The 26,803-nt window shown below is 29.2% G+C and overlaps 1 protein-coding gene across 1 annotated transcript; it reads left to right on the top strand.

The window, feature by feature from the left end:
- Window positions 1-10,650: 10,650 nt before the first annotated feature.
- On the top strand, window positions 10,651-23,849 carry LOC112681644 (short-chain dehydrogenase/reductase family 16C member 6-like). The gene is made up of 6 exons (XM_025551899.1): window positions 10,651-10,946; window positions 19,272-19,604; window positions 19,725-19,854; window positions 21,538-21,655; window positions 21,933-22,046; window positions 23,508-23,849. Exons 1-6 carry the CDS (start codon window positions 10,806-10,808, stop codon window positions 23,611-23,613), a joined length of 942 nt encoding a protein of 313 aa, XP_025407684.1. The 5' UTR covers window positions 10,651-10,805; the 3' UTR covers window positions 23,614-23,849.
- Window positions 23,850-26,803: the final 2,954 nt, after the last annotated feature.

The following is a 26,803-nucleotide window of genomic DNA, read 5'->3' as shown; positions in this document are numbered from 1 at the left end:
TACATACGAATTTTCTATCGATAAAAATAACGGGTAACGAGGGACAATACACATCTATATGATATGCACACGCACATTGATCCTTCTTCCGTATTCGAGTCCCGACAACGGTTGTAATTTAACGGGTCGAAACATTTGTTGTGTTAATATTATGTAAAATTAAATAATATTAAACGTTAAATAATTTCAATCGGTTTTTCGTAAAATGGATCGAAACAATTTTCACGTTGTGCCTTAAACAGCTTTGTCGTCCACTAGTAAACTCCGATTCCCGATTCCGATCGTTCAACTGCCTGCCCACACGTTGCAGATATCCAACAAACACAACACTAGTATTTTATTGACCAGTAATCATTAGCAGTTGTAACTAAAACACTAATGAATCGCAATAATACTGTATCATGAAATGGAACGCCAACGAACAAAAAAATCGAAGAAATACTTTATTAGCCTTTCATTACCATCCTAAAATAGACATCGGGTGCATAATTGGAACTCACTTATCGCATACAGACAAAATTAAACTCCCTAGTTACAAAGTAAACCGTGAAGATGCGTGCTATTGGTAGTGTAGCTATACCGGTTCGCAACAAAATCAGTCATCAAACAAATTCCTGGCAGCCGGTCTGTAGTGTCTGGAAACCACATCAGTTTTGATAAGTACTCGTATGAATAATAGGTCGGTTATGTTTGTAAGTGCTTAGTTGCGAAGTGCGCATCGCAAGCTACAAAAATGTAACGAATCATTATAAAGTCTAAATTTTAAACACACTGATTGGGGTTGCTGTATAAATAATCCAAACGGCATCAAACTAGAAACATTTATTTCTAACACTCCTGACTTCTTGATCCTTCTCACTTTCCTATGGGTAGTAATAGAAACCTTAGGTATCATAATTTATTTATTAAATCAATTACATTAATAAAATCAATTTTATAACTAAAATCGATGCTATTATAGTTATTATTATTATCACGACGGAGCTCTAAAATATGGAATAACACAACTCTGTGTTTTTCCGGCGATCTGGAATAGATATATAAGTATATAAAAGTATTATAATTAAAAATCGGAACTCGTGTCGTATGCTAATTACCTGTACTTTGATTGCGTTATATGTTATTTACCTTTCGGGTGATATATACTTTGTATGGAGACTGATATTGCAGGTATAACCGTACAATTATAAATATAAACTCGGATGAATAGAGGGCTTACAGCAATTTAAGTGACCACGGCTATGTGCATAAAACTGTAGGCCACCAGCTCCACTTCATTGATCCAGAAACAGGGGCCAATATCCAATCTATAGAGTCTACGTGGAGACGTGTAAAAGTAAAATATGGCATAAAAACACGTGGTGTCACTAACTTATTGAAACGGCAGTTGATGGACGAGTGGTGGCGTTTACTCAATGCATCAAAGAATCTTTTTGACCAGTTTTTTAAGGATGTGAAAAAAAGTTCATTAATGTTATAATGTCCAGAACGACACCTACAATCTACAGATTGCTGGGTGGAAAATTGTAAATAAAACACAACGCCAACAAACAATTGTGGTGGATACATTTCTCATATAGATAGCATACGACGCGAGTTCCTAAAAATTTATTAGATGGCCGGTACAAAAACAATATTAAATTATTAGGTTTATTACTAAAAAACATGATGTTATATCAGCCTTGAGGACATGAAAGTTTGTTTTTATTGTTAGTACATCTTGTTTATTATGTATCATTGTTTAACCGGAATTCTTCGCACCAAATTAAAATTTAATGCTGTTTTATTATTTTTAAATAATTTATTAATTAATTAAAATACATTTTCCTCTATTACAAAAACCGATATTCTATTTTACTCAATGTTCTTCTTATTATATAAAATACAAACTCCAAGTTCTCCGGTCTTTAACAAGGTCTCGGTATCTGGTTGGCGACCTTATTAAGTATATGGCAGTTGTCACCGACCGGAAACTCATCCTGGGAAATCGGGATTGAGTCATCGCATGTTCTTATAATACGTCTAGATAATTATTTATGTTTTTCGTTGTTTTTTATATTGTTTTTATATAATTATATTAATTAATTATTTAGAAAAAATGTTTAATTATTAATCTGCTAGTAAATTTATATTTATTATTATTATTGTTAAGAATGTCAAAAACTTATTATTTGTAATACCCATAGATATAGATAGTGATAAACTGGTATATTTATATATATCTTAATTTATCATTAAAAAAAAAAATTCAAAAAATTTAATTTGAACGCGCGAGCGATTCGCGGTGTTTCTAAAAGCGTCAAAGCGACATTTAACGACGTTCTTTTAAATTTAACGCGTTGTGTGACAGTTATTATTATAATACGTCTTTCTAACTATTTTATGTTAAAACGATAATGATTGGTTTTAACGAATTCATGGTGAATAAACTAAAAGTACCATAGCAGTACGTTAAATTATCTATTTAAATGTTCAAGTAAGTGAACAAGCTGTTACGTCGTTATAGTGTGGAGAATGTCATACGAAGATTTATACTCATTGTTTATTAAAATTAAGTCTGTTTTTTTTTCATTTGACTCGTCGGTATTAAAGACTACAAATATTAATATCAAAATTAAATGTTTTTACTTTGGTATATAATTAAAATAAATTACTTTTTACTTTTTATCTTCGAAGTAGTTGATTATTTGAAGGTTTAATTTTTCGAAAGATGTAATCTCTCAGACGAGTAATACATTTGATTACAAAATTCGCTGTTTTCATGTTCGTATAAAATCGCTTGGCCAGGACATAATATGTTACATATTACAATCGAATATTATAATATAGGTACATAACATGGATTATTAATTAATACGATTTATGTTTTTTTTTGTTTTTTATTATTTTTATTCTTATAGTCCAATGATACAGTGACCCTTTACAACTTTTTTTAAATAAAACAAAATATATAAAAATAAAAAGTAAAATTATTAAAAAAACACGATTTTTTTAAAATGTATTAAATTTATTTTTGAACATTTTCAAATAGAAATTTCACGATACAACCCGGGCACCTAAAAAAAGCGTAGTAATCAAATTAATGTTTACTTACAGCGTATACCTCAATCTATAATCTTTTCGGTAGTCAATAAAATATTTGAAAACAAATTCAATATGTACCTACCTACAAGTATCAATTTACCTACTATATGTAACAAAATAATATTATTAGATTGACATTGATATTATTAATACTTTTATATTTGGTGATCCACTCTAAGATAATTGTTTATCAAAGTGGCCCGATGAGGAAAAACAGTTGGACATCACTGTTATAGACCATGTTCCGAGTGCATAAAATGTTAAAAACAATAATTGTAAACTACATCACACAAACGTAATATATATAGATAACTTTATTCCCTTGCACGAAACTCGTAATAAACGCATAAAGTTGTTTTATGTATCTAAGGAAGGAACTACAAATATAGAAAAATAGGTAGTTCCGGTAAGGTTATACGCGCTCGTGTCCGCTGCATGTATTTCTTTAACAGCTGGTTCTTTGAAACGAATATAACGATATTGGTGAATGTGATGCGAACACATGTGTCTATCCAATAATTCAAAATATTATGCAAGTTATTTCCTTTGAACAACGAACCGTATCGTTGAACATAACTTAACTAAATATCACGGAGCTTCGTTAAATTTATTATTTTTATTTCAGAACAATAAAATGAAGATTATTCTACGGAGAAAATGAAATATATGTATGATGATAGACGCTCGATTACTTATTAAATTTTTAACCGTGAAAACCTACTAGTCGGCGCAAAACATGTATACAACACGTCCAAATGCAAAAATTACCCAATACTGTATTATGTTCACGTGAAGTTTATTTATTGAAAACACCATATATGCCAACCGAAATATGGTATTCACGTTTGATTCCGGTTACGTTGTTATACACCGGTGTTTTGGAAAATATCCAAAGAATAACTGACCTTTAACCACCCTCTCGGCAATGATTTTACGACACGACCTTTGGAACGAATGTCACATCTTGTTCCTTATACTTTTAAAGAAAATATACCGAGGGTTTGACCGAAATTTGTCATCAATTCGTCGATAAAAATATTATTATGCTATATCGGAGCTCATGCCTTCCGCAAAAGCTAAAAAATTAAAACAAAGTTTCCTTTACATACTACTATCTTGCTGGTCAAAGTAAAAAATTTATCTTGATATTAAAAAAAAAAAAAAAATATGAGTGTTTGAATATTCAGTTATAACAAATATACCAAAAATATACCAAATATACCTAAAATCACCAAAATCCATTACATTTTTGTAGTTAAAAATGCACGAAACTCTCAATTTTTATACTTAGGTGCAGAGCCTACCTACAACATGACGCGTGATCTGACGAGTGATATGACAAGTATCGTGTTAGTAACGTGTCATTCGTAAAATTTTATTTATAATTATAACGGAAAATCACTTAATCGCGCTCACCAATTCGACATGTCAGATCATGTGTAATATTATTTTTACTTGTCGCACAAAATAATAGAGTGTGTACTACTCTTTGTCATTTGTCATGTGGAAAAGTGCATAGCGTCGATAGATTGATGACGTGTGCTACAAAGTAAAAATTATTTTTTTTCTGAATATCTGGCTCAACTAACCTAACCAACTCTTCAAATGTCGATTTTTCCATTCTATAAAAACTTTTAAAACGATCAGGATCGTCTAACTCTTTAAATACGGAGTATGCAACTCGGGAATAACAATTTTTACGCCAAAATAGATAGACCCAGTATTTGCGCACTCGTCATTGTCTTTTAAATCTCCTCCAAATTTTTTTTTTCTTAGCTATAATTTCCGATCGATACCAAAAAATTGCATAGCGAAGTTTTAAAGCGTTGAATATTTCAGTTGATCACCCAGTTCAATAATACGGTTAGTTTAGAGTTAATTTAGACTATGTAAAATATTTTAATATTACTAAGAAAATCTAGGAAACAAATTAGAAAAGACAAAAGTAAGACATTTCTGAGTACGCATTGCAATAAAAGTTAAAAGTGGACAATGTCCATTGTATATATGTATGTTAAGTCGTTTACCGTTTCAATGTTATTTATGCCTCGGCTACGTCGACTGTCGTTCTAGGTTGTTAATTATTGCAAATTCTGAGTCAAAGATCTACACAAACGTTATACTATCGGTAGTGTATATCGTTATAATATTATTGCTATTAGTTATAATCCAATAATAAATTGAATCATTTTTCCTGGTTTGGTACGCAAAAACTCAACAATCAAGCCGAAATAAATATAAATCTGTAACATTTTATATTTCCACTCAACCATCAGAGATAATCATATTTATATGAACAGTGGTGTGCATCAATGTGCTCTCAACCTAGGAACATATTCTCCTAGAGTCGTGGCAAAATTTCGTGGAAGAGCATGAAAATGTTTAAAGATTACGAAACACAAAAACTGATCATTTATATTTGATCAGGCACTATTGTGTAATTATACCGTATATTTAATACATTTCAATATACAATAGCGAGGGGGACGTCACATAATTTAATAGTACAAATAGGGGCATGGGCCTCAAAAATTGAGAGCTCTTGTTGTATATGACAATCGAATCACATTTCAAAGCGAAATTTCCATTGAATAATTTTCAATAGAAATGTGAAGTATTAATCAAAATCAATAACATTAAAAAAATAATATCTTTCTAGATCCGTTGTTGTATAACAATGGCGTATTGTTTTAAACTTAACAGTTCAAGAAATCAAATTATATCTACTAGTGCGTTCAAGTATACACAATAACATAGATTCCCTTTTTTAACGCAGGTTTCCAATAAGTACAAAAGCAAAAAAAAAAAATAATCGAACTCTGAACTTGAAATGCTTAGATACGATATAATGAAATGAGAGCAAAAAACAGTGATGATAAATTTTCCAGTCGAACAGTTATGCCGAGATGGTAATTTTTTCGATCGCAATATTGTGATACGATTCTTTATCGAACTCTCCGAGTATTTGAATCGTTGTATTGCATCGAAGTTGAAGTTTTCCATATGAATGTTCTGACCATTTTCGTATATCATCAAGACTGGCGAGAACTTTTGAGGGTCTCGGAGCTGATCGGTTCTAGGTCCCCTTTACTTGCATTTGTTTGGCGAAGATATACATACTGCTTATATATATTTTAGTACAATAAAAATATTGTTTAAAAGGCTGAGACGACGGGCTATCTCAGACGTACAGGCCCCGGGGCTCTAGCCCTCCCTGCCCTAATCTCTCATCAGCCTTATATATTAAGCATTAGTTTTGTCTGATCGATAAAAATATTATCTATTAATTCATATATTGTTTTATTTTAATTATTTTATGTGATAGTAATATAATACTATACATATTACAATTTATATTGAAAATAAAATATTTACAATATGATGTTATGTTGTTTAATGACTGAAGAACATTATATTTTTAACACACTTTAATAGCATTAGAACTGCCAACCGACTGTGTCGATTATCGGCTGGTACAAAGACGCTTGAGTTTTCCGAAATATCATCTATGTTATATACATGTGGCTTGGACCCCTCTTACGTCCTGAGTTTAGGCTATGATATATTATTCGCTTGGGATTCTCAGGTTTAAAATATTATGTTATGTTATTTTTTTTTTGTTTGAATATCATTTTAAGTAATAAATTATCGATGAATTAATCATTTTTGTATCATAATAAAAAATAAAATCAAAGGAACCCTCCCAAAAAAAAAAAAATTCTAAAAATTACCACTACTTATGCTACGATTCACATGTAAGTATCTCAAAAATACTTGGCCCGTAATTCGGAAAAAAATTTACCATGGGATGCAACTGGTAGCCACTGGTTGCCACCCCTTGACCTAACTTGTTTCGGGATATAGTAAAATGTATGTTAATATATTCTTATATTTAGTATATTAATACAATATTTGTGGAAACTATAGTTATTTTGTCACAATAGTGTAATGATAGTATACAATTATAAATATTTGTATGTAACCCCTATACCTACTGATAGGGATGAGCAAAAAACATCATTTTCTGGGTCGATATATCGATGTTACAATATCGATGATTTGTTTTTGATTAATCGATTAAACTTCGATGTTTATGTTCGAAAAGTTCGAATTTTTTTTTGTTTGTATTATTTTAGTATGCAGTAAACAAAAATCATTATACAGCATACACTATACAGTTATAATCAGAGCTTGTAAATTCTTGCACTATAAAACGCATAAATAAGCATACAATAATGCACTAACATTTGATAAAATATACATTAAATATCCTTAACTATGCATGAAAAAAATATTTAAGGATTTTTTAAAATAATAAGAATTATCCATTTATATTTTTAAAAGTTATATTTTTTCTTCGGTTATATTTTATTTAAACTATAAATAATGGACACACGTTGCGACGAAAATAGATAGATTATTGCTTATCTATTGCGGACATGTCAATAAAAGGAGAGTGGTAGTAATGCGCAATAACATTGTTTTCATGGTAATGATTTAACTTATAAAATTCAATGTCGTTAAAAAATAAAAATATTGATATAATACTAAGATTTTATAAACAAATTCGGGAAAGTAAATAAGAATTAATTCAAACATTTATTGATCTATTTTTTTGACTTCTACAAAAACGATTTCGCTGAATTTACATAAAATAATATGCACTAATAATTCAAAAAAAAAAATCATCTATATGCCAAATATGCCAATTCACACAAAGCATGCAAAAACATGCTCAATTAAACTTTAGATTTTTATTACCATTGTTATGAAACGAATTTTTATCTCAATTAGCATGTATGATGTAGGAAAGAAAACATGCAACTGCATGAACTTACGAGACCTGATTATAAATATTTAATATGTTTTTAAAAAATATAAGTTAAACAATAGTATTTAACTCTTAAATTTATTATTTAATCAAGAAAATAGTACACTGTACAGATAAGGTGTGCAATAGATAACAGCTCTAGAGGGAAAATATTTTTTTTCAATGTTCTTAAATATTGATGGTTTTTCACCGATATATCGAACCCATCGATATTTTAAAAATCAATGTATCGATACATGGAATATCGATGTTGAAACAATTTTGTCCATCCTTACCTACTGAAAAAAAATATTGTGCACAATAAACAAAGAATTTGGTGAGTATAAAAAAACAGTAATAAAAACGAGATATAAACACAATAATTATGAGTCATATTATTGATATTGTAATTTGCTTAGCAAATAGTGGTAGGAAATGTTGTTATCATAATAAGAAATATGATAGCTATAATCAAAAACTTTTTAAAGAATTTATAATTTTACTGCCCACGTATAATATTGTTCTTGATCGTTTTTTCCAAGAGGCATCAAAACATTTTTTGTACTCCAGTAATCAATTATTTATTTTATAATATCAATTACAAATGTTATTTTTTAAATAACATAAAAACAGTTTAAAAAAAACGCATTCATATCAATATCAGCCAATGTGACTACAGATGTTTGGGTACTCGTTCAATATTCTATCTAATGTAAATATTTTATTTACCGTTATTTTATTTTAGTTTAATATGTTACCTACGAATAAAAATTGCATTATATTTTTTGTTCATTCAGTAACAAATCACATGTTTTTTAAAATAAAAAGTGCATACATTTATTAATTTTGAACAATATTTTGATACAAATATCCCATTAGTGATAGCCGAAACATCAATTTTAATAATTAAAAAAATAATAATAATACAGAAAACCGCGGTTAAATCATGTACATACGATACGACTCACAAACATACATCATTTCATTTTTTTATTCGTTTGAAGTTAAATTTTAATTTAAAAATGATAAATTATATGCAGTAGATATCATAATAACTGTGTGATAGATATCATATGGAACGAGTACCGTTACTGGAGATTTTGAATATTTATCAGTTTTTTTTCGATATTTTGATGATAAAAAAATTAAATTAGGAGAAATTTATATCACTTTGAAGATAATGGAATCTGTTGTAATTCATGCTATTTTTAACTGTCTTCTTAATGTACCTACTGAAATTCATAGGAAATATTAGAATTTAATTTTCTCAAAATGCTTTGATGGGCCTTCTTCTATGGCTGGTAAAATAAAAAAGTTCGAACTAAATGTATGGAACAAAATTTAAGTAATAAATATTTCCATATTTTAAAAATGAAAAAAATATATTTATATTTATATATATATTGCAATAGCTATAGCTATTTATTATTTTATTGATTTTCGTGCGTTAAGACATGCATTTTTGATAAATGTATTTATTGAAACAGATCTTGAAATTATGTCACTTTCAGTTAAATGATGTTCGATTAAGACGTATCGAGTATTCAGAAGTAGTCAAATATGTGCTTCATTAACTTTAAAACTTTGCTCTTAGTCATATAGAAGACAATTTTTAAAATAGCATTGTTCTAGAAATTAGTGCAAAAAGTTGATTATCTACTTATAGATCAATTAAAAAGTTTCGATTTTAAATTTTGAAAAAATGTAAAAAAAAAAATAAAAAAAAAATATTTACATAAAACATATAACCACTTATAATATGAACAAATTTCTGCTATACACTGAAAATTCAATGAAGAAACTATAAAATTAGTTAGACCCATATCCATTAAGCATCGGCTCACAGTAGCGCCAAAATATTATATAACGAGGTCAAACTTTAGCCTTATTTCTTTTTTAAAACTTAGGATGCAGCCGCTTCGTATAGTCTGAAGTTTGTCTATCAAACCGTGTAATAGCTTCATTACTAAATTAAAGCACAGTATATTTTCTTATATTTTTTTGATAAAACCATTGACCTTCCCCCTACCGACAGTACGCCATTGGGATCGAAAATGATCGAAACATATCGTTACCGAATACAGGTGCTAGCTTTAATCTGTACTCGGCATAGGATATCGGTAAGCCATTTTAGTCTTCAAATATGTGGTGTTATTTCAGTTTTTTCTAGAATAGTACAGTCGGCATGTTCTTATTAAATTGGAAAAAGTTTTGACAAAATGTCTATTAATATGGTGAAACAGGTTAAAAAATATAATGATTTGTGCTATGTACATAAGTACCCGCATGATACACGTCTCGTTTTTCTGATTTACAACATACAAATAGCTTTATAAAAGACGTATTTACATTTTGATGAATATACTAAATATACATATAGCTAAACTCTAGACTAGGGGTCGGCAACCTTTTGAACCACGCGGGCTATATTTTTTTTTCAAAAGTTTTTTAAAACAACATTAAAAAAATATTTACATATGATATATAGTACTACTTCTACTACTACTATAACTACCGTTACTACTAACACTACTATTGTTTTCACAATTCTGTGTTATCATGATTTTTATCGTACATTATTATTTGGAAAACGATCGTTTGGTCATAATGTACCAAGGTAACGCATAGTCAACCTGTTAAACCTGAAATTCCCGCGCATCAAGGTTTCCCAATGTCACCCACTACCGATTACAATCCCGTTTGCTGGTTCGACCGCCGGTCGATCACGTTTTCCGTCCGTGGCGCAACGATAATTTTCACGTGTGCGTCCCACCGTTCGTCACCGATCGTCGAGTCAATTCCCGACGTTATCGTCTTCAGTTTACCGGACCACGTCCACCGACATCGTGCCGTCGGCTTTGTCGGAACTGACATTTAAATCGCACCCGACGTCGAATTTCCCGTACTCGCCATGTTGATTCCGTCGCAGCCGATCAAGTTCCTCTTGGAGATGATGATCTTCTCGTTGTTGTTGGTTCCCGGTATCATGTGGGCCGGTTTAAGAAACGTACTGCCATCCAAACGGAAATCCGTTCGAGGACAAGTCGTGCTGGTAAGTTGACGGTTCCACGTTCTAAGGTGACCGTTGTCGAATCGTTGTACGGTTATGATGTGTTGTATACGTATGTATACAATATACGACAGGGATCACCGATTAATATTTCCGTGGGCCACATTATGAGTTCGGAAAGTCCTTATCAGAATTTAAAGTACATTTTTAACGTGTACCTATTACATTTTATAACAAATCCGATCAGATGCTAAAATATATACCTACTTTTTCGTACTGCACACTTTATGATTTTGTCATAATCCCCTTTTAAACGTTATTAGTCATGAGAAATATGGTTAAATTAGTCTTTTACATTTTGCTGTTAATACATATATTATTTCACATATCTTGGAATTTTAAAAACATGTAAAATAATTGATTAAAAAACATAAAATTAAAAACAAATATCATAATATAGAGAATAGAAAACCATTACACACTTTTTAATTTCGTACTACACACTTAAAATTTCTTATTATGCTAAGTGTGCCATACTACGCACAATTTTAGTCCCTGAATCCAAATGGCCAAAGTAAACAACAAAAATAACGATAAAATAATAATGCTAACATCAAACAATTGAATGAATATGAGATTTTATATCCATTTTTTAAAATAGAATACATCCACGAGTAAAATATTGTAACGCACAGAGACGTATTTTAGGGGGATGAAGGAGCGATCGCCCCCTCTGAATCCGTATTTAAGGAATTGATTATATGTGAGATACTAATTTTTGAATGTGAATCATTTGATAACGAAATCAAATTACGCGTGTCTATGAATACTGAACTGAGCTTTTTTTCGGGTCCATAGTTAGTGAAAAATCAAATAAAACTTGTGAAACTTAACTTTCAAAATACAGACAGGTATTAAAAAAGAACTACACAATAGTCGATTCTAAGTGGATCCGGTATTAGATTAAAAAAAAATAATAATAAATCAAGAAATATTAAGGATTCACCTCATATAAATATTACCAGCAATTTTACTTGTAAATTTTGAACCCTTGGTAACGCACCAGACGTGTGACTTACCTTCAACATAATTTGTTGATTGGTACGGTCTATCTTGAATAACCTAATTAAAACATAATACAAAGTAATAATTATGAGTGTACTTTGAACGTATTGATAAAATAGTAATTTTGCCTAATTATTTTTGCCGACTAAAAAGTTAGTTATAGTTATTGTTTCAAATGTATTACTCTGTATTATCTCGATCTAGTTTTTAACGATTTAGATATTCATTTGTTATGAAATATAGAGCACGTACAATGTTGATATGAACACTTCTTATTCGTACTATCCATATACTTTATATTATTATTATTTTCAATTTTCAAAGTGTACTCTATCGCAAGGTATATATAATGTTCGATATGTGCATATGATTCTAGGCCTTTTGAATAGGTGTGGAAATTTAGCAGAAATAGGTCATGTGTAGACTCGTAATTAAATCTTTAAGGCCGGAGGTTCTCAGCTATGAAGTTCTATGAAGTAATCGACCTTGCAAACTTCCTCTCTCGCGCCGTTATATATTTGATTTATCGTCGATCGCTTTGAAATGACACGAATCATGTTCAATTACCGCTTTATTTATATTCACTTATTGCTAATAACAGTCGAGTCGTCGTACAGGAAATATCCGTCCTTATTAGTTCGTACATGACTGAAAAAAATGTTATTACAATATTTATTTCTTAATTTATGTTTATAAGATTTATATCAGGGGCGGCCAACATGTGGATCTTGCCATTGTCATATGCGGTTCGCGTTTTATTTATAAAATTAAAATTTACTCATTATACTGCTATTATCAAGAATTTAAATTTTTTTAGGTATACATTTATATAAAAGTTATCAAATTATGCAAAATTTATCTGTAAACATTTTGGTTCTTGGAGTTACTGTATTTATCCGTGTGGTCCATGAACCTATTCATGTTGGGTGCCTCTAATATATACTAATTAAAACATAATTCTAAGAGATACGAGAAGAATCGGATTTTATAAAATTCTAGCAAATTTGTTGTATAGAGTCATGCTTAATGACCAATGAAATATACATTAAACAATATGATCAATCGTTATTTCGTGACTTCCATTCGTGTCGATTAAAATTTATGTTCAAAAAATGCGATATAAAAATTATATAAAATGCATGTTTTAACGTAATACGTCACTATAACATAAGATACATGTCACATAATATACTAACATTATTAAATATGATATTTAAACTTTTACAATATGTTTATTAATAAAGTGATATGCCAAACAACCCTGAAATAAACGGACTTGTAAGTTTCTTGTATTTCCATGACTAGAACTCATCTGAATTGTAGTAATTTCAATCTCTCATTTATATGGCTTGATTGACGTTATAGAAGTTGCACCTGTTGTCGTTCTAGACGATATCTAGTCTCATAATAACTGTTCATCATAATGATTGACATGTTCTTCATAATTAGCACATTATTTTAGGCATATTTATATATGGATTGACACATACGTTCAAAAGGTTTGAGAACTATCTTACCAATTAAACGAAAACGTGAAAGCACGAAACCTTAAGGTCGCGAACGAGGCGGTAAATTGATTAAATCAAAGGACATGAAACAATAATTTCGTATTGTTTCGTGTTGTTTTACGTTGACTATATTTTCGTAAACAAGAAGTTAATTTAATTAATATAAATTAAATTAGATATAAAATATAGGTAAATAAATGTGATCAATTATCATCGTGTGGAATCACGTCATTTGGTTTAGTTCCAATTACCAATTTCCAATACCGTTCCCTATTTTTAAATAAAGTTGTAGTCAACCATCTTCGTGTTTTTGGTTTTTTTTTTTTTGTTTTGAAGCCAATACAATATAAATTGCACTGGCAATTGATAATTCATCTCCTTTATCACTATTCATTGTTATTTAAATAAGAAGGAATGAACAATTTGTACGTTGACACAAACTAAACGTACTAAACAACAGTAAACTGAAAACTGAACGAAACACTAAGAAATCACAAAACGCGAAACGCGAAACATACATAAAGTGGAGCTACCTTTATCGTTGAACACACTGTAAATGGAAGCCCATAAAAAAAAAGGTTTCGGTCTGCAATTTTAGGTTTAGCATGGTTTTTTACCTTTAATCTTAAAATAGATTTTTTTTTCGTTTGTTGTTTTGACAATACATTTAATTTTTTTTTTTTTTTTTAATATTTTGAATTTTCATTTTGGCATTATATATTTAAACATTAATATACCTAAAATGAATTATTTCCTTAGTTAGTAATTTACAATTTATTATGTGTTTGCATACTTGTAAAACTTTACAATGTGATTTACTTAAATTATTAATGTTAACAGGCGTAACTAGATCTTAAAGTTAGGGGGGATTCAGCCCTAACATGTTTAAAATAAGTAAAAAAATATGGAGGCTCTGCCCTATATCACTCAAACCCGTCCCTTAAGTAATATTCATTATTAAATTATAATATTATTTTATTAATATATAATGTATAAGACAATGTATATAAAATGTATAGTAAAAAAAGTGATATTGAGGTAAATATTAAAATATTAACATATTTATTATTATTTTAGATACAAGTTAAATGTTCTTAAAAATTAAAATCTTAAAGGATTTTATAACTGTTACAACTAGAGCCTCCGCTCAGTATTGACAAATTTATTTAAAATGTCTTCTTTGTTTAGAATGTTTGACAAATCTTTTTCAATTGCAATGATTGCTAACTTGGAAAATCGATTTTGTAATATATTTGAGCTTATGTAGGTTTTTATTCGATGCATTGCTGAGAATGTTTTTTTCCCTAGATGTGGAACTTGTTGGAACTGTAAGCGCTAAATGTAGCATTTTATATAAATTTGAGAAAACAGATTTTTCAACGATACTCTTTAGCTGTTTTAAATGTTCCTGATTGTTAATGTTTTCCAATTGATTGTCATAACAATTTTTTGCAACCAAAATTTCTGATTTTAAGTCAGTTTCATTAATATTTCGTTACTCGTTAATCGTTGTCACAAGTTATTAATAATCTAACGTCTTTTATGATTATTTTTGTTTTTAATTTATTAATAATTTCTAAGTAATATTTATGTAGTGAAACCTTACAAACAATCACCGTTTTACAACGATGAGTATAACCAAAAAAAAAAATAAATATTTTTCCAATATATTAATAAAAATAATAAAACGATATTTTAAATTAAAATGTGTATGAAACATGTGAATGAAAAACGCTTTAGTCAACATTATTTTTACGAAACCAAGATTATTAAGTTACTCGACTCTAAACAACAGGCAACGATAAACGCATATTTCATTGAGCATACACATTTTTTTTTTTCACAGTTTATAATATTTTTTGAATTTTTTGAAAAATTTTTTGAAAAAAATATTTTTTTTTTAATAATAAATAAAACCAATTATTCTTTAGAAACAATCGGTATATTGACATATTTCACCTTGGTCTAAAAATGTTCCTAATAAACGGCTTCTACTCTATATTAATTAATATTTATTTACCCATTACCATTTTATAATACCTTATATAATATAATAATATATCTATTCTACCATTGTTGAATTACTATCTCAATTACCAAAGTAATATTGCTTATTTAAAAAAAAAAAATGTTCAAATTTACTTATTATTTGTAATGATGTGGGTACGTGTCACTTAATATATTTTTGCAAGACGTTTGAAGAATTTTTTTAGTAAATTACGTAAGCCACAAAAGTACAAGTAAGTAAATTAAAATGTGGTAAATGCCAGGAATATAATTTACATACTTACAAAAGAATCAAAAGATGAATATATTCCTATGAAATTAAATTTATCTTCAAGTTTAATATAATAGGTATATGTGAAAAAATATTATAAAACTAATCTATAAAACTAATCTATAAAACTATCTATAAAACTACGAAAGTCATACCGTTTTGAAAATAAAAATAAAGACAAAATCGTTTTTGGGTTCTCCTGAAAAGTATGAAATGTGTTGCTTATACCAAATATGATTTTAAACGACGATGTACTAAAATGTATGAATTCTTGTAAAATTAAAAATAGGTATTTAAATATAAAGAACTTTTAAAAGTTAACTAAAATAATAAAAAATAACTAATGATTAATATGAGCTAAACCCGGTTAAAGTAATCTATACGGTTGTTTATATATATAGACGGTTAGTTACTTTCAATTTAATTTCATCAGTTAGTAGAAGTTAATTTATCTCCTTCTTAATTAAATACTTTGGAGAATTGTTCACATAATTCAAATATAGATTGTTTTTCTCCATTTTTATATGTTCGCTTCCAATTAAATTTTTATCTGTTTTTTTTTTTTAGCCTGATGTATCATTTTCATTTATTGTATATATTTTAAATATATTATAATTTGATGATTTGTCATAAAATATTTTATTAAAATCATTTAATGTTGTCTTTTGCATGACTTCCGATATGTTTAAAATGCTTACTGTTATTTTACCGTTTTTTTAATTTTCCTATCACATTGCTATAATATACATCTTTAATAGTTTCTTGTTTTTGAATAATTATATTTTGATCTTTGACTTTAGGTTCGGCTATCGGTAATTCCACAATAGTCTTAGTCATAGGATTTAATAAAAAATATTATAAATGTATTATGACCGATATGTTAAATATACCGATAGTTATATTATTTATGCGATTTATGTTATATAAGTATGTTTGCAATATTGCTGTAAATTCGTTTTTACGATTTTTACGTTTGCGTTACCAGTTTTTGAGTGTTAAGTCCAATTTTGCACGTACCTACTAATACCATTATATCGAATCCGACAATGGCCACTTAAACGTTTCGATTTGAATTTAATTTGTCGACCACGCAAGTACGAATATTGATAGTGATCAATTTATGTTAGTTAATTTACGACCGATCTTTTGCATTCGTCTTCGCGATGCGAGGAACATGAAAACTCGATGCAGAGTTCTCTAAGTTTAATTATGATAAGTGAAATATCGTTTTTATTCGTTAACAGGATGCTCCACGATAATATATTGACAACAACCATTTTTTACGGTAATTTTTTCTGATAACTTTAACTATTCGAATTTAAGATTCTGAGTGAAATGAAAAATTTCTCCGTAAACTGCCGCCCAATGATAAAATTTACTATATCACAGCAATTGCCTCCAGATCGTTACAAAATTACTTCTATAAAAACACATAACGTTTTCAACATCAATTTGTTGAAGATAAACACATGCAAAACGTTAACCATTTATATGCACATTAGTCATGTTAGATTTTAAAATATAATACAATCTATTTTTATATCGTATCATACCGTTTGATTTACTCGCGTACTCTAAAGGCACGTTTCAGCCATTACGAAAGGGTATCAGAAAAACATAACCCTAAATAATAAAAAAAAATCGTGAGCGTTTCGTGCGCAAATAAAAGGTGTGCGCATATCACGAGCCTTTGCTATATATATTTATATATACACACGACTATTATCGAGATGAAACTCGTCTTCTGTTCTTTGACAGTAAGAAATATTTCGTAAAAAATACACATATTTATATACGAATATATATACGTACATTTTTTATGCTCATCTGTAAGTTATTACCAAATAAATAAAAGAAAAAATGCTTTTTGAACACCTAACACGCGCCGCGGGCGGCATGTTTACTTAAATCCAATATAATCTGACTGTTCGGGTAAAAATAAAAACGATAAGGGATAGACACGGTTTATCTTAAATAACAACCGAGTGGACGAGCAAAGGAAAATTCTGTTTACTTACGCTGTTCTATACAATGTATAGTATACAATGAATCCATCTGTCCCTAGTGTTTTATATTTATTAATTTTATAGAAAACATTATTTTCGTACTATACATTTATTAAGAATAAAAAGTTCTACTTACTCATTTTCCAGTAGTTATATTAATTTTTACAAATCAATGTTTTAGATTTTCCTATAACAAAACGTCATAATTATTTTTATTTTAATCTAGGTAATTTTTTTTATTATTTATTAGTTCACGTTCAAATCACCTGTTCTATTTTTCAATTAAAAATGTCTCTACAATTATCCATAACTATAAAATAACTTATCTTCCAAGTATAAAATAAGAATGAAACCTAGACAGCCATCGAAAGACGAACTGAAATGTTTTCCGTTTAACCTGCTTGAAGTGCATTTAAAAAAATAGTATTATTGTGATCACTCTAATTCAATCTATTTTTAAATGTTTGTATCCCTAAGAAGATCCATATATAATGATAAAAAAAGTTTAATTTTTGTTTTTAGTATTGAGTAGAAAACAATATGGACCTAACCATAAAATATGAGTTTACATTAATGCAAAATCAAGGATTTGAAACTTAGCTAAGATACAACTATTAAGTGTTACAGGTTTGGGTATTAGTCATATTGTTTGTTTCCATTTGAAAGCTGCAATAATTCACTGCATTCAAAAAATGTTTTTAAGCAAAAGAAAGTATAATATTTGAGTAAATAATAAATGTTGCTATTCCTCAAAATTTGTAAACATTATAGCAAGTAAATAATATATCGAACTTAAATCTCTAGTGTTATATATAAAATAAGTAAAATATTTGGTATCAATTTATTATAAAATTATCGAGTTTAAAAAACATTAATTTCTTGGTTTTACCAAAAGAATCAAAAAGATGAAATTTAAAATAATACCCAAACAATGTCTTTATTCAATTATTTTTTCTTTATGTCCAAAAATAAATACTAAAAAATTTGAATGGGGTCCGTTTAAATTAAAAAATAGCGATTTCCCGTATGAAACATTTAATGCTGATTATATACCATAGAATAAAGTAATAGATGTGGGTATATTAATAATAACTGTTTGAAAAAGAATATAAATTAAATAGTGTTGTGATAACAATTCAAAGTACATTTGGAAAATATAACTCTTAAAATTGATGACTAGATAAGCTAAGATTCTTTTAATTTAGTAAATTTTTAAGTTTTTAATAATAAACATTCATATTTTTCTCAAATATTTAAGTATTTTCTAAGGATTCTTTTATAATTATATATTTGGATCAAATAACTAAATACTATAAATTTAAGAAGATAGATATATTTTTATAGAATGGTAGGATTTGACGTTTTTAACACAAAATTAAAAATAGGCAAACCTTGGTCGTTTGAAGGAAACTATAATCCATTAAAATATTAAATTAAAAAAACCAAATAACAATCGACAAATGATCATTGAAATATATAAAAATAAAATAATGATTAATTATTTTTATAGATCACTGGCGCGGCTCGAGGAATAGGTCGTGAACTTGCGTTTAGATTCAGCAAGCTGGGTGCAAAAATTGCATGCCTGGACGTCGATGAAATCGGAAACAGAGAGACAGCAACAATTATTAAACAAAACGGTGAAACAGCGGCCGATTATAAATGCGACGTGTCTAAAAAGGATCAGGTGAAGAATGTGCACAAAAAAGTGGTACAGGACTTGGGTCCAGTAGATATTTTGATTAATAATGCCGCTATCGTGTGGGGTTACTCGTACATTAATCCCTTTGCGGATCAGTTCATAGAGGACCTAATCAACGTGAACATCGTAGGACAGATTTGGGTGAGTGCACGTCGCGATATTTATTCCTGAACGGACAAACCACGGTTGTAAATATATTTTCCATCAATTATACGTGTATAATAATAGTATGTTACCGTTGTATTATATTGATTGTCGCAGATGAATAGAGAAATATTGCCATCCATGTTGGAGAGAAACAGTGGGCACATCGTGGCAGTATCTTCGATGTCTTCCATGTCCGGAGTACCCGGCCTTTCCTCGTACACACTTTCCAAATGGGGCACCAACGGTAAACCGATTTACAATCACGTATTATATCATTATTGTGACGACGTTGTTATCATTATCGTGGTTTCAGTGTTCTAAGAATTTGTTCATTCACAAACCGGGAAAGCCACCCGATATCCCGTTTTCTTACAGACCCATCAGTCTCCTCCCAACGTTCTCTAAAATCCTTGAAAAATTATCCTAAAAAGAATTTATCCAATTGTAAATGATAAAAATATTATTCCTAACTCTCAATTCGGTTTTAGAAACAATCACTCTTCGCTTCATCAAATTCACAGAATAGTTGACAACATTGCCTCTTTCCTTGAGCAAAAACACTTTTGTTCAGGGGTATTTCTCGATGTTAAGCAGGCATTTGATCGTGTCTGGCACGAAAGCCTTCTTTATAAACTCCTCTTTTTACTCACTCCATTATACCTCACCATAAAATCTTTCCTCACAAACCGCTCCTTTGTAGTACGATGTGAAGAAGAGTATTCTAATATTCATCCTATAAGAGAAGGCGTCCCTCAAGGCAGTATTCTCGCACCTACATTGTTCAATATATATAGAGCTGATCTACCTCAATCAAATAACACCAACTTAGCTACTTTTGCAGACGATACTACTATAACCTCATCCAGCCCTAACTAAGAATCTGCCATAAATAATCTCCAAGACCATCTAACTAATTTACAAAACTGGTTTAACTTATAGAGAATAAAAATAAATGAAAGCAAATCCACTCATATTAACTTTACCCTCAGCCTAAAAAATATTCCCCCCATTTATCTCAATGACAAAATAATCCTCATGGGCACATCAGTCAAGTACCTAGGTCTCCATCTAGATAAAAGACTGACCTGGCCAACACATATAAAAACAAAACGAAAATCCTTAAATCTCCGTCTGCACAAGCTAAGGCAACTACTTCGTTCTAGAATCTCACTTGAAAGTAAAATGTTAATATATAAACAATTAATATGCCCTGCAATGACGTATGTCATTCAATTATGGGGCTCTACAAAAATGTCTAACCTAAAAATATTCCAAGTGTTCCAACCAATAAACCTTCGTATCCTCACTAATGCCCCATGGTATGTAAATAACAGATCCCTACATCATGATCTTAACGTTCCAACGATATCCGTTCTAGTTTTGTATAACTATAATAACTTTCACAAAAACGTCCTAAGTCATCCTAATCCTCTAGTCGACAAACTAGCATCTAAAACACTACCTAACAACCCTCCTCGTCGTCTCAAACGAAAATTGCCACGTGATTTTATAATTAATTAATTGAAATTTATATATTATAGATATATTTATTATATACAGTAAAATTTAATTTAAATAAAGTTCATGTTGGAAGTAGTGTCAATGGACTCTCCCTTCTCTCAAGCCGTTCAGACTGGTAAAAAATGTCATTCAAAGAACTTATTGTATTTATGTTATACAGATTGTAAATTTTTTTATCCAAATTATTATTATTGTGTTCTAATATTCCGAAAAGTTACAAAACAAACAAAACCCGTCGGTAACGACGTAAGTAAAGTACGTAAGTAAACGAGCGATAGAACGCGTGTACTTTTAAGTATTGGCAAAAAGCATATCAGCATCTTTTCGTATCATGACTATATCCGATCAGGTATATTGATACGATATATACACGCATTTCGTTTACAACGATTGACTATGTTTATAGGTATGATGGAATGCTTGGAAAACGAGATGAGGATTTTAAATTCAAACGTTAAAACGACGACTATACTGCCGTACTTCGTGAAAACCAACCCCAAAGTCACAGCAAAATTAGACCTCAGGTACGGATATAATATATTAGCTGACTGGTTGTTTTCACTCACGAACTGTTCCACATTTTGAAAAGTGGAGTGAAATTGTATCTCGATTTTCTTTCGAACATAATATTTCAAATTTTTTTCTCCGTGGCATTTGAATAGATAGAAACCTTTTATATTTCCAAAAAAATTAAAAGTTTTTTTTAATTAATATCTAATTAATAAGACGTACTTAAATTTCTGAAATAATCTAAAGGCGTATAGGTAAATAAATCTGAAAAAAATACGTCTACATTTTTAGAATACCGGAAATACCTACGGAAGTGGCTGTCGAAGGAATGATTAAAGGAATACTGGAAGAACGACGAGTGTTTTCGATTCCCGGAGAGATATTGCCGATATCTTCGTTTGTTAGGTAAGTTTATCCGACTGTTAAACATAAAACAAGATAATGATATAACTTATATAATTATTATGCGTAATATTCAGGGCTTGGGAGTTAAAGCATTTACTTATTTTTATGGATTGACTTAAAATGTAGCAGAGTACTATATGAATGTATGTCAATTTATATCGCGTACAATTATGAAAATTGAAAGTGCCTTTTTTTGCTTTTTTCAGCAATTTTTTTAAAAAAATGCTCATTTCCAGTTTTTCTGATTATTTTTGCTCATTTGACCAATTGTTTTATGTTTTTATAGTTTTCTCCTGCAAAGTCGTTTTTGATAGAATTAAAAATAAAAATAATTCTTATCTTATCTACGTTGTCACGTAGTTCGTCGCCGTCCGAGGCATCGTTGTAAGGTGCGGCTCCACTGGGAGCGATTCTGCGTTTTTGCGTTTCGAGCGTTTCTGCGATTTTACACGCACGATGTCCACTAGCGATTTTGATGGGGACACTTTAGCGAGTTTACATGCGTTTCTACAATTTTACGTCACGCGTGTTCGTTTTATTTTTCATTAGTTTATTCGATCCTCAACCAAGATGACGTCCAGAAAAATGTTGCTGGCTGAAAGTGCTGCTTTAATTTACATTAAAGTAAATTATCATCCATGTCGAGATCTTTTCCAAGGTTGGACTAACATTTTTGGATCTTAGTCCTATTACTGTGGTCTGGATGTCTAGGATTCCAAATAGCTTCCTGTACGAAGACAGCGGCAGCTATTTGTTCGGACACAACCGACGTGGAAGACATTTTGACAGCGATTAATCGCCAAATATCAAACTATTTTATTCTTTCAGCGATTACCGCGCGTGTAAAGCTACACGCGACACGCGACATGCGCTCAGTGGGGCCACTACAAATGAGTTACATACTTTTGTTAAAATCCCTAAAACGCAAAATCGCTACACACTATTGCTAAAACGCAAATCGCTTCCAGTGGGGCCGCACTTGTAGGGTTTAACAAAAATATTCCAATGCTGAAAATAGAACTGAGTGTCAAACGTCAAAATAATCAAAAACAGAAAAAACAGTTTACATTTTATTTTTTAGAAAAATCCCCTAGAAAATCCATAAAGTCCTTAAAGTCTTGAAAGTGAAGGTTTATTTAAATTTTGTTTGATTTTTTGAGTTAGAATTTTATAATTTTTTTTTTTTTTTTAATAAATATTTTTGCTTAATTTTAAATTTTTTAATTGCTTATTTTAGTGCTTATAAAGATGTTCTTAATCGCTTTTTAAGCATTTATTTTTATGATTTTAAATGCTATTAGTCCCGAGCCCTGGTAGTATCTATTTTTAATGAAATAATATCATCATCATGTATATAAAAAGTTACCTAATAAAATTGTTTTTTGCTATTTAATATTTAAAACTATAAATATATATTAATATTATGAAAATTATCTAACTCTACATTGTTTTTTACTGTAGATTGTTACCTGATAATTTACAAAATTTATTCTATAAAATAGCATATGTAAGGCTTATACCGGATGAAAGCGATGAAGTAATTGTCAAGAAATATACTCGTAAATGAATTTACGAACCACTTTTTAAGCAAGTATGTGACTTCCAAACGAGTTCTGTATAATTATTTATTATATTTTAATTATTTATTATTTATTTAATCGTGAAAATCACCTATAAACATGTTATACATTGAACGTTAATTGTTAATAATTTTCATTATTGGATGTTTAAAGATAACATATTATTGGGTACATATATCTTATAGATATTATATTTTATTTTTTTATTTGAACAGTTTGTGAATATTGTGATATATATTTTTTTTTTTTGTTGTAGCTTTAAGTGTTTATTTTGAAAATATTTTATAATAAAATAATAAATGTAAGTGATAAAATATTTTACTAAGCAAGACAGAATAAAGAAACCTTTTTGTGAAAGCAATTTGACGGTTTTAATCATTATTATAATATTATATTATATTTATAAATTCCGGGCTATCACGGCAGATGTATTATTTCAAAAATGAAATTGTTCGATTAGGAATAACTAGTTGTACTATACATTATTTGGAGTTAAAATACTATTGTTTAACTTATATTTTTTAAATACATTTTAAATACTTATAATCAGGGCTCGTAAGTTCATGCATTTGTATGTTTTCTTTGTTAGATCGGAAAATATGCTAATTGAGATAAAAATCCTTTTTATAACAATGGTAATAAAAATCTTAAGTTTAAAAGAACATGTTTTTGCATGTTTAGTGTTTATTGGCGTATTTGGCATATAGTTGATTTTTTTTTTTTTTTTTTTTGAGTTATTAGCACATATTATTTTATATAAATTTTGGGACATTGTTTTTCGTGGAAGACAAAAAAAAAAAAAATTAGGTTTAAATTTGACAAAATAATATGTTATACAGTCTTGTAAATTATCCGAAAAATAAAATCATCCATATGTGGTGTAATTTAAGCATAGAAAATGATGGCAAAATGTATTAATTGTAAATCAATGAACCAGATTGATCAACACACTAATTTGAAATAAACTTTATAATACAAACCACATTAACTGAAATTTCACATTTCCAATTGATGGTATTGTGATGAAATGTGTTTTGTTTGTGTATCAATGAGATAAATGAGTTTTTTATTAATATATATAATAATGGTAATGGGAGTCATTTAAGTGCCGGATGCACATCAAGTAACTGAAATTTTACTAATTATAATATTATAATCATATGATATTCCTGATAGTTCTGGAGGCTCTAATAGTGACTCAAATTCTACTTATGTTAATAGAAGTTTTAGTAGATCTGAAGCCAGTGATTCCAGTTCTATTTATGTTACCAAACGTGTTAGTTGTTCTACAGGAAATACAGGTAGCTCTGAAGTTATAACTGTCAATGGAAGAGCTAGTGGTTACAAATAGGCATGTTCTACTGCAGTTTTTGTGACTTGCAGGAATTATCATATCCTTTCACCTTGGGATTTTCATTATATTATCACTATCAGGTCCCCTTAGTTTCTTGGCCATAGATTTCAATAATTCTGGATTGATTATAAATCTTGAAAATTTACTAGGTGGTTGACATTTTGCTTGCATAGGCTTAAATGGCGGTGGAGGCGGTGGAATTATTACTGAAAATTTTGGTTCTGGTAGACTCGGTGTCGCTGAACGAAGAGGATAATCTTGTTGATTTTTGCTTCGTGTTGAACGTTGACCATTAAATAGTTCATTCCACCTCTTAAATATGCTCTTGACCTAATCTTAACATGAAATCTGCGAAATCGTTTATGTTTTGAGACGGCTATGGAAATCAACAAGATTGTACAAATTTTGCGGAACCGTAATGTAGATAAGCATACAAAGATCTTCAATCACGGCGAAATTCTGAAAAAAAATAACGTTTGAAAACAGTTCATGTAAAAAAAAGATTATAATATTATTATACGAGCGTTCGAGGAACGTAAATATTGGCGAAAAAAGGAAACTGACAGCGTTATCACCGGCAAAACAAATAAAATAATTTCACGAGCGTCTAGAGACAGCGCCTCTTATCTGCACTATTATTATCAGTATTACACTATCACTACAGTTGCCTTATCACATAATCGGTTGATTACATTTAAATATTATATTTAAACAAACAGCCATAATACTATATTATTTAATAATTATATTAATTGTAATATATTTATTATTTAGTATTATATAGTACAAACTACAATGTCATCAAGTGAAGAATTAGAAATAATAAATTTAAAATGTTGTTCTCTTCAAGGTAATGATTTAAAAAATTCATAATAATATGTAAAACCAGTCTTGTTTGTAAATTATTTGAATATATATTCTCTATATGAGGCGTTTAGAATGGAAGAATTCTAATATTTAGAATTGTCCACTAGGTTGAATCGTTATAAGAAAATACTTAATTATTTTGACCTCATGAGGTTGTTATCAAGAGCATTATTTACTTTTTTTCTTAAACTTATTTGTGTAGAAAATAATATTATCTCAAAAATACTTAAGCGAAAAATTAACAATTACGAATATGGTTTAATATTTTAACAACAAACTTTATCAAGTAGTTAAGATAAATGTTTAGGAATACTCCCGGGTTAACTTGTAACTCCAAAACGGCTTTTGACTAATGAACTTGAACGCTAAGGGTGTATTGTTGTTTCTCCGCTTTCATATCGGTCGATATCGAGAAACATATTATAAACTGTGGTCATAAACTAGAAATTATTAAAGGCGATCACCGATCTACTACTAAAATATTAGTCCTTATCGTAATCATAAGGGTACAAATTTATTGATTATTGCATTCAAATTATTTGGACTGTATGAAAACTGTGGCAAGATTAACCTCTTTCTAAAAGTCAATATATGGCAAGAAAAATTTAACATCATACAACTTGCTGCAAATTCGATAAAATAAATTATACAAGTTGCGGAAATTTCTTTTATACACCTAAGATATTATATATAATATAATACCTAATCCATACATAGCTATGTGTGTATATCGTTTAATTCATTATGTTATGTTGCGTCTTGGATACAAAATGGTAAGGTAAATACAAATATATTTTTAAGTTTTAACAAAACATACTAAATAACGGTTCCTATACTTTTGATAATTCTAGATACTAACCTACCTAATAGTGTTGTATGTCAGTAGAAGTAGTTAAAAATTTAATATTTAATTCAACGAGATGAAATGTATAATAATGTTTAGCCGGAATGGCAAA

The sequence above is a fragment of the Sipha flava genome, unplaced genomic scaffold (genome assembly GCF_003268045.1).
Source record: "Sipha flava isolate LNK unplaced genomic scaffold, YSA_version1 193_pilon_pilon, whole genome shotgun sequence".
Lineage (NCBI taxonomy): Eukaryota > Metazoa > Arthropoda > Insecta > Hemiptera > Aphididae > Sipha > Sipha flava.
This window is presented reverse-complemented; position numbering and strand designations above follow the sequence as displayed.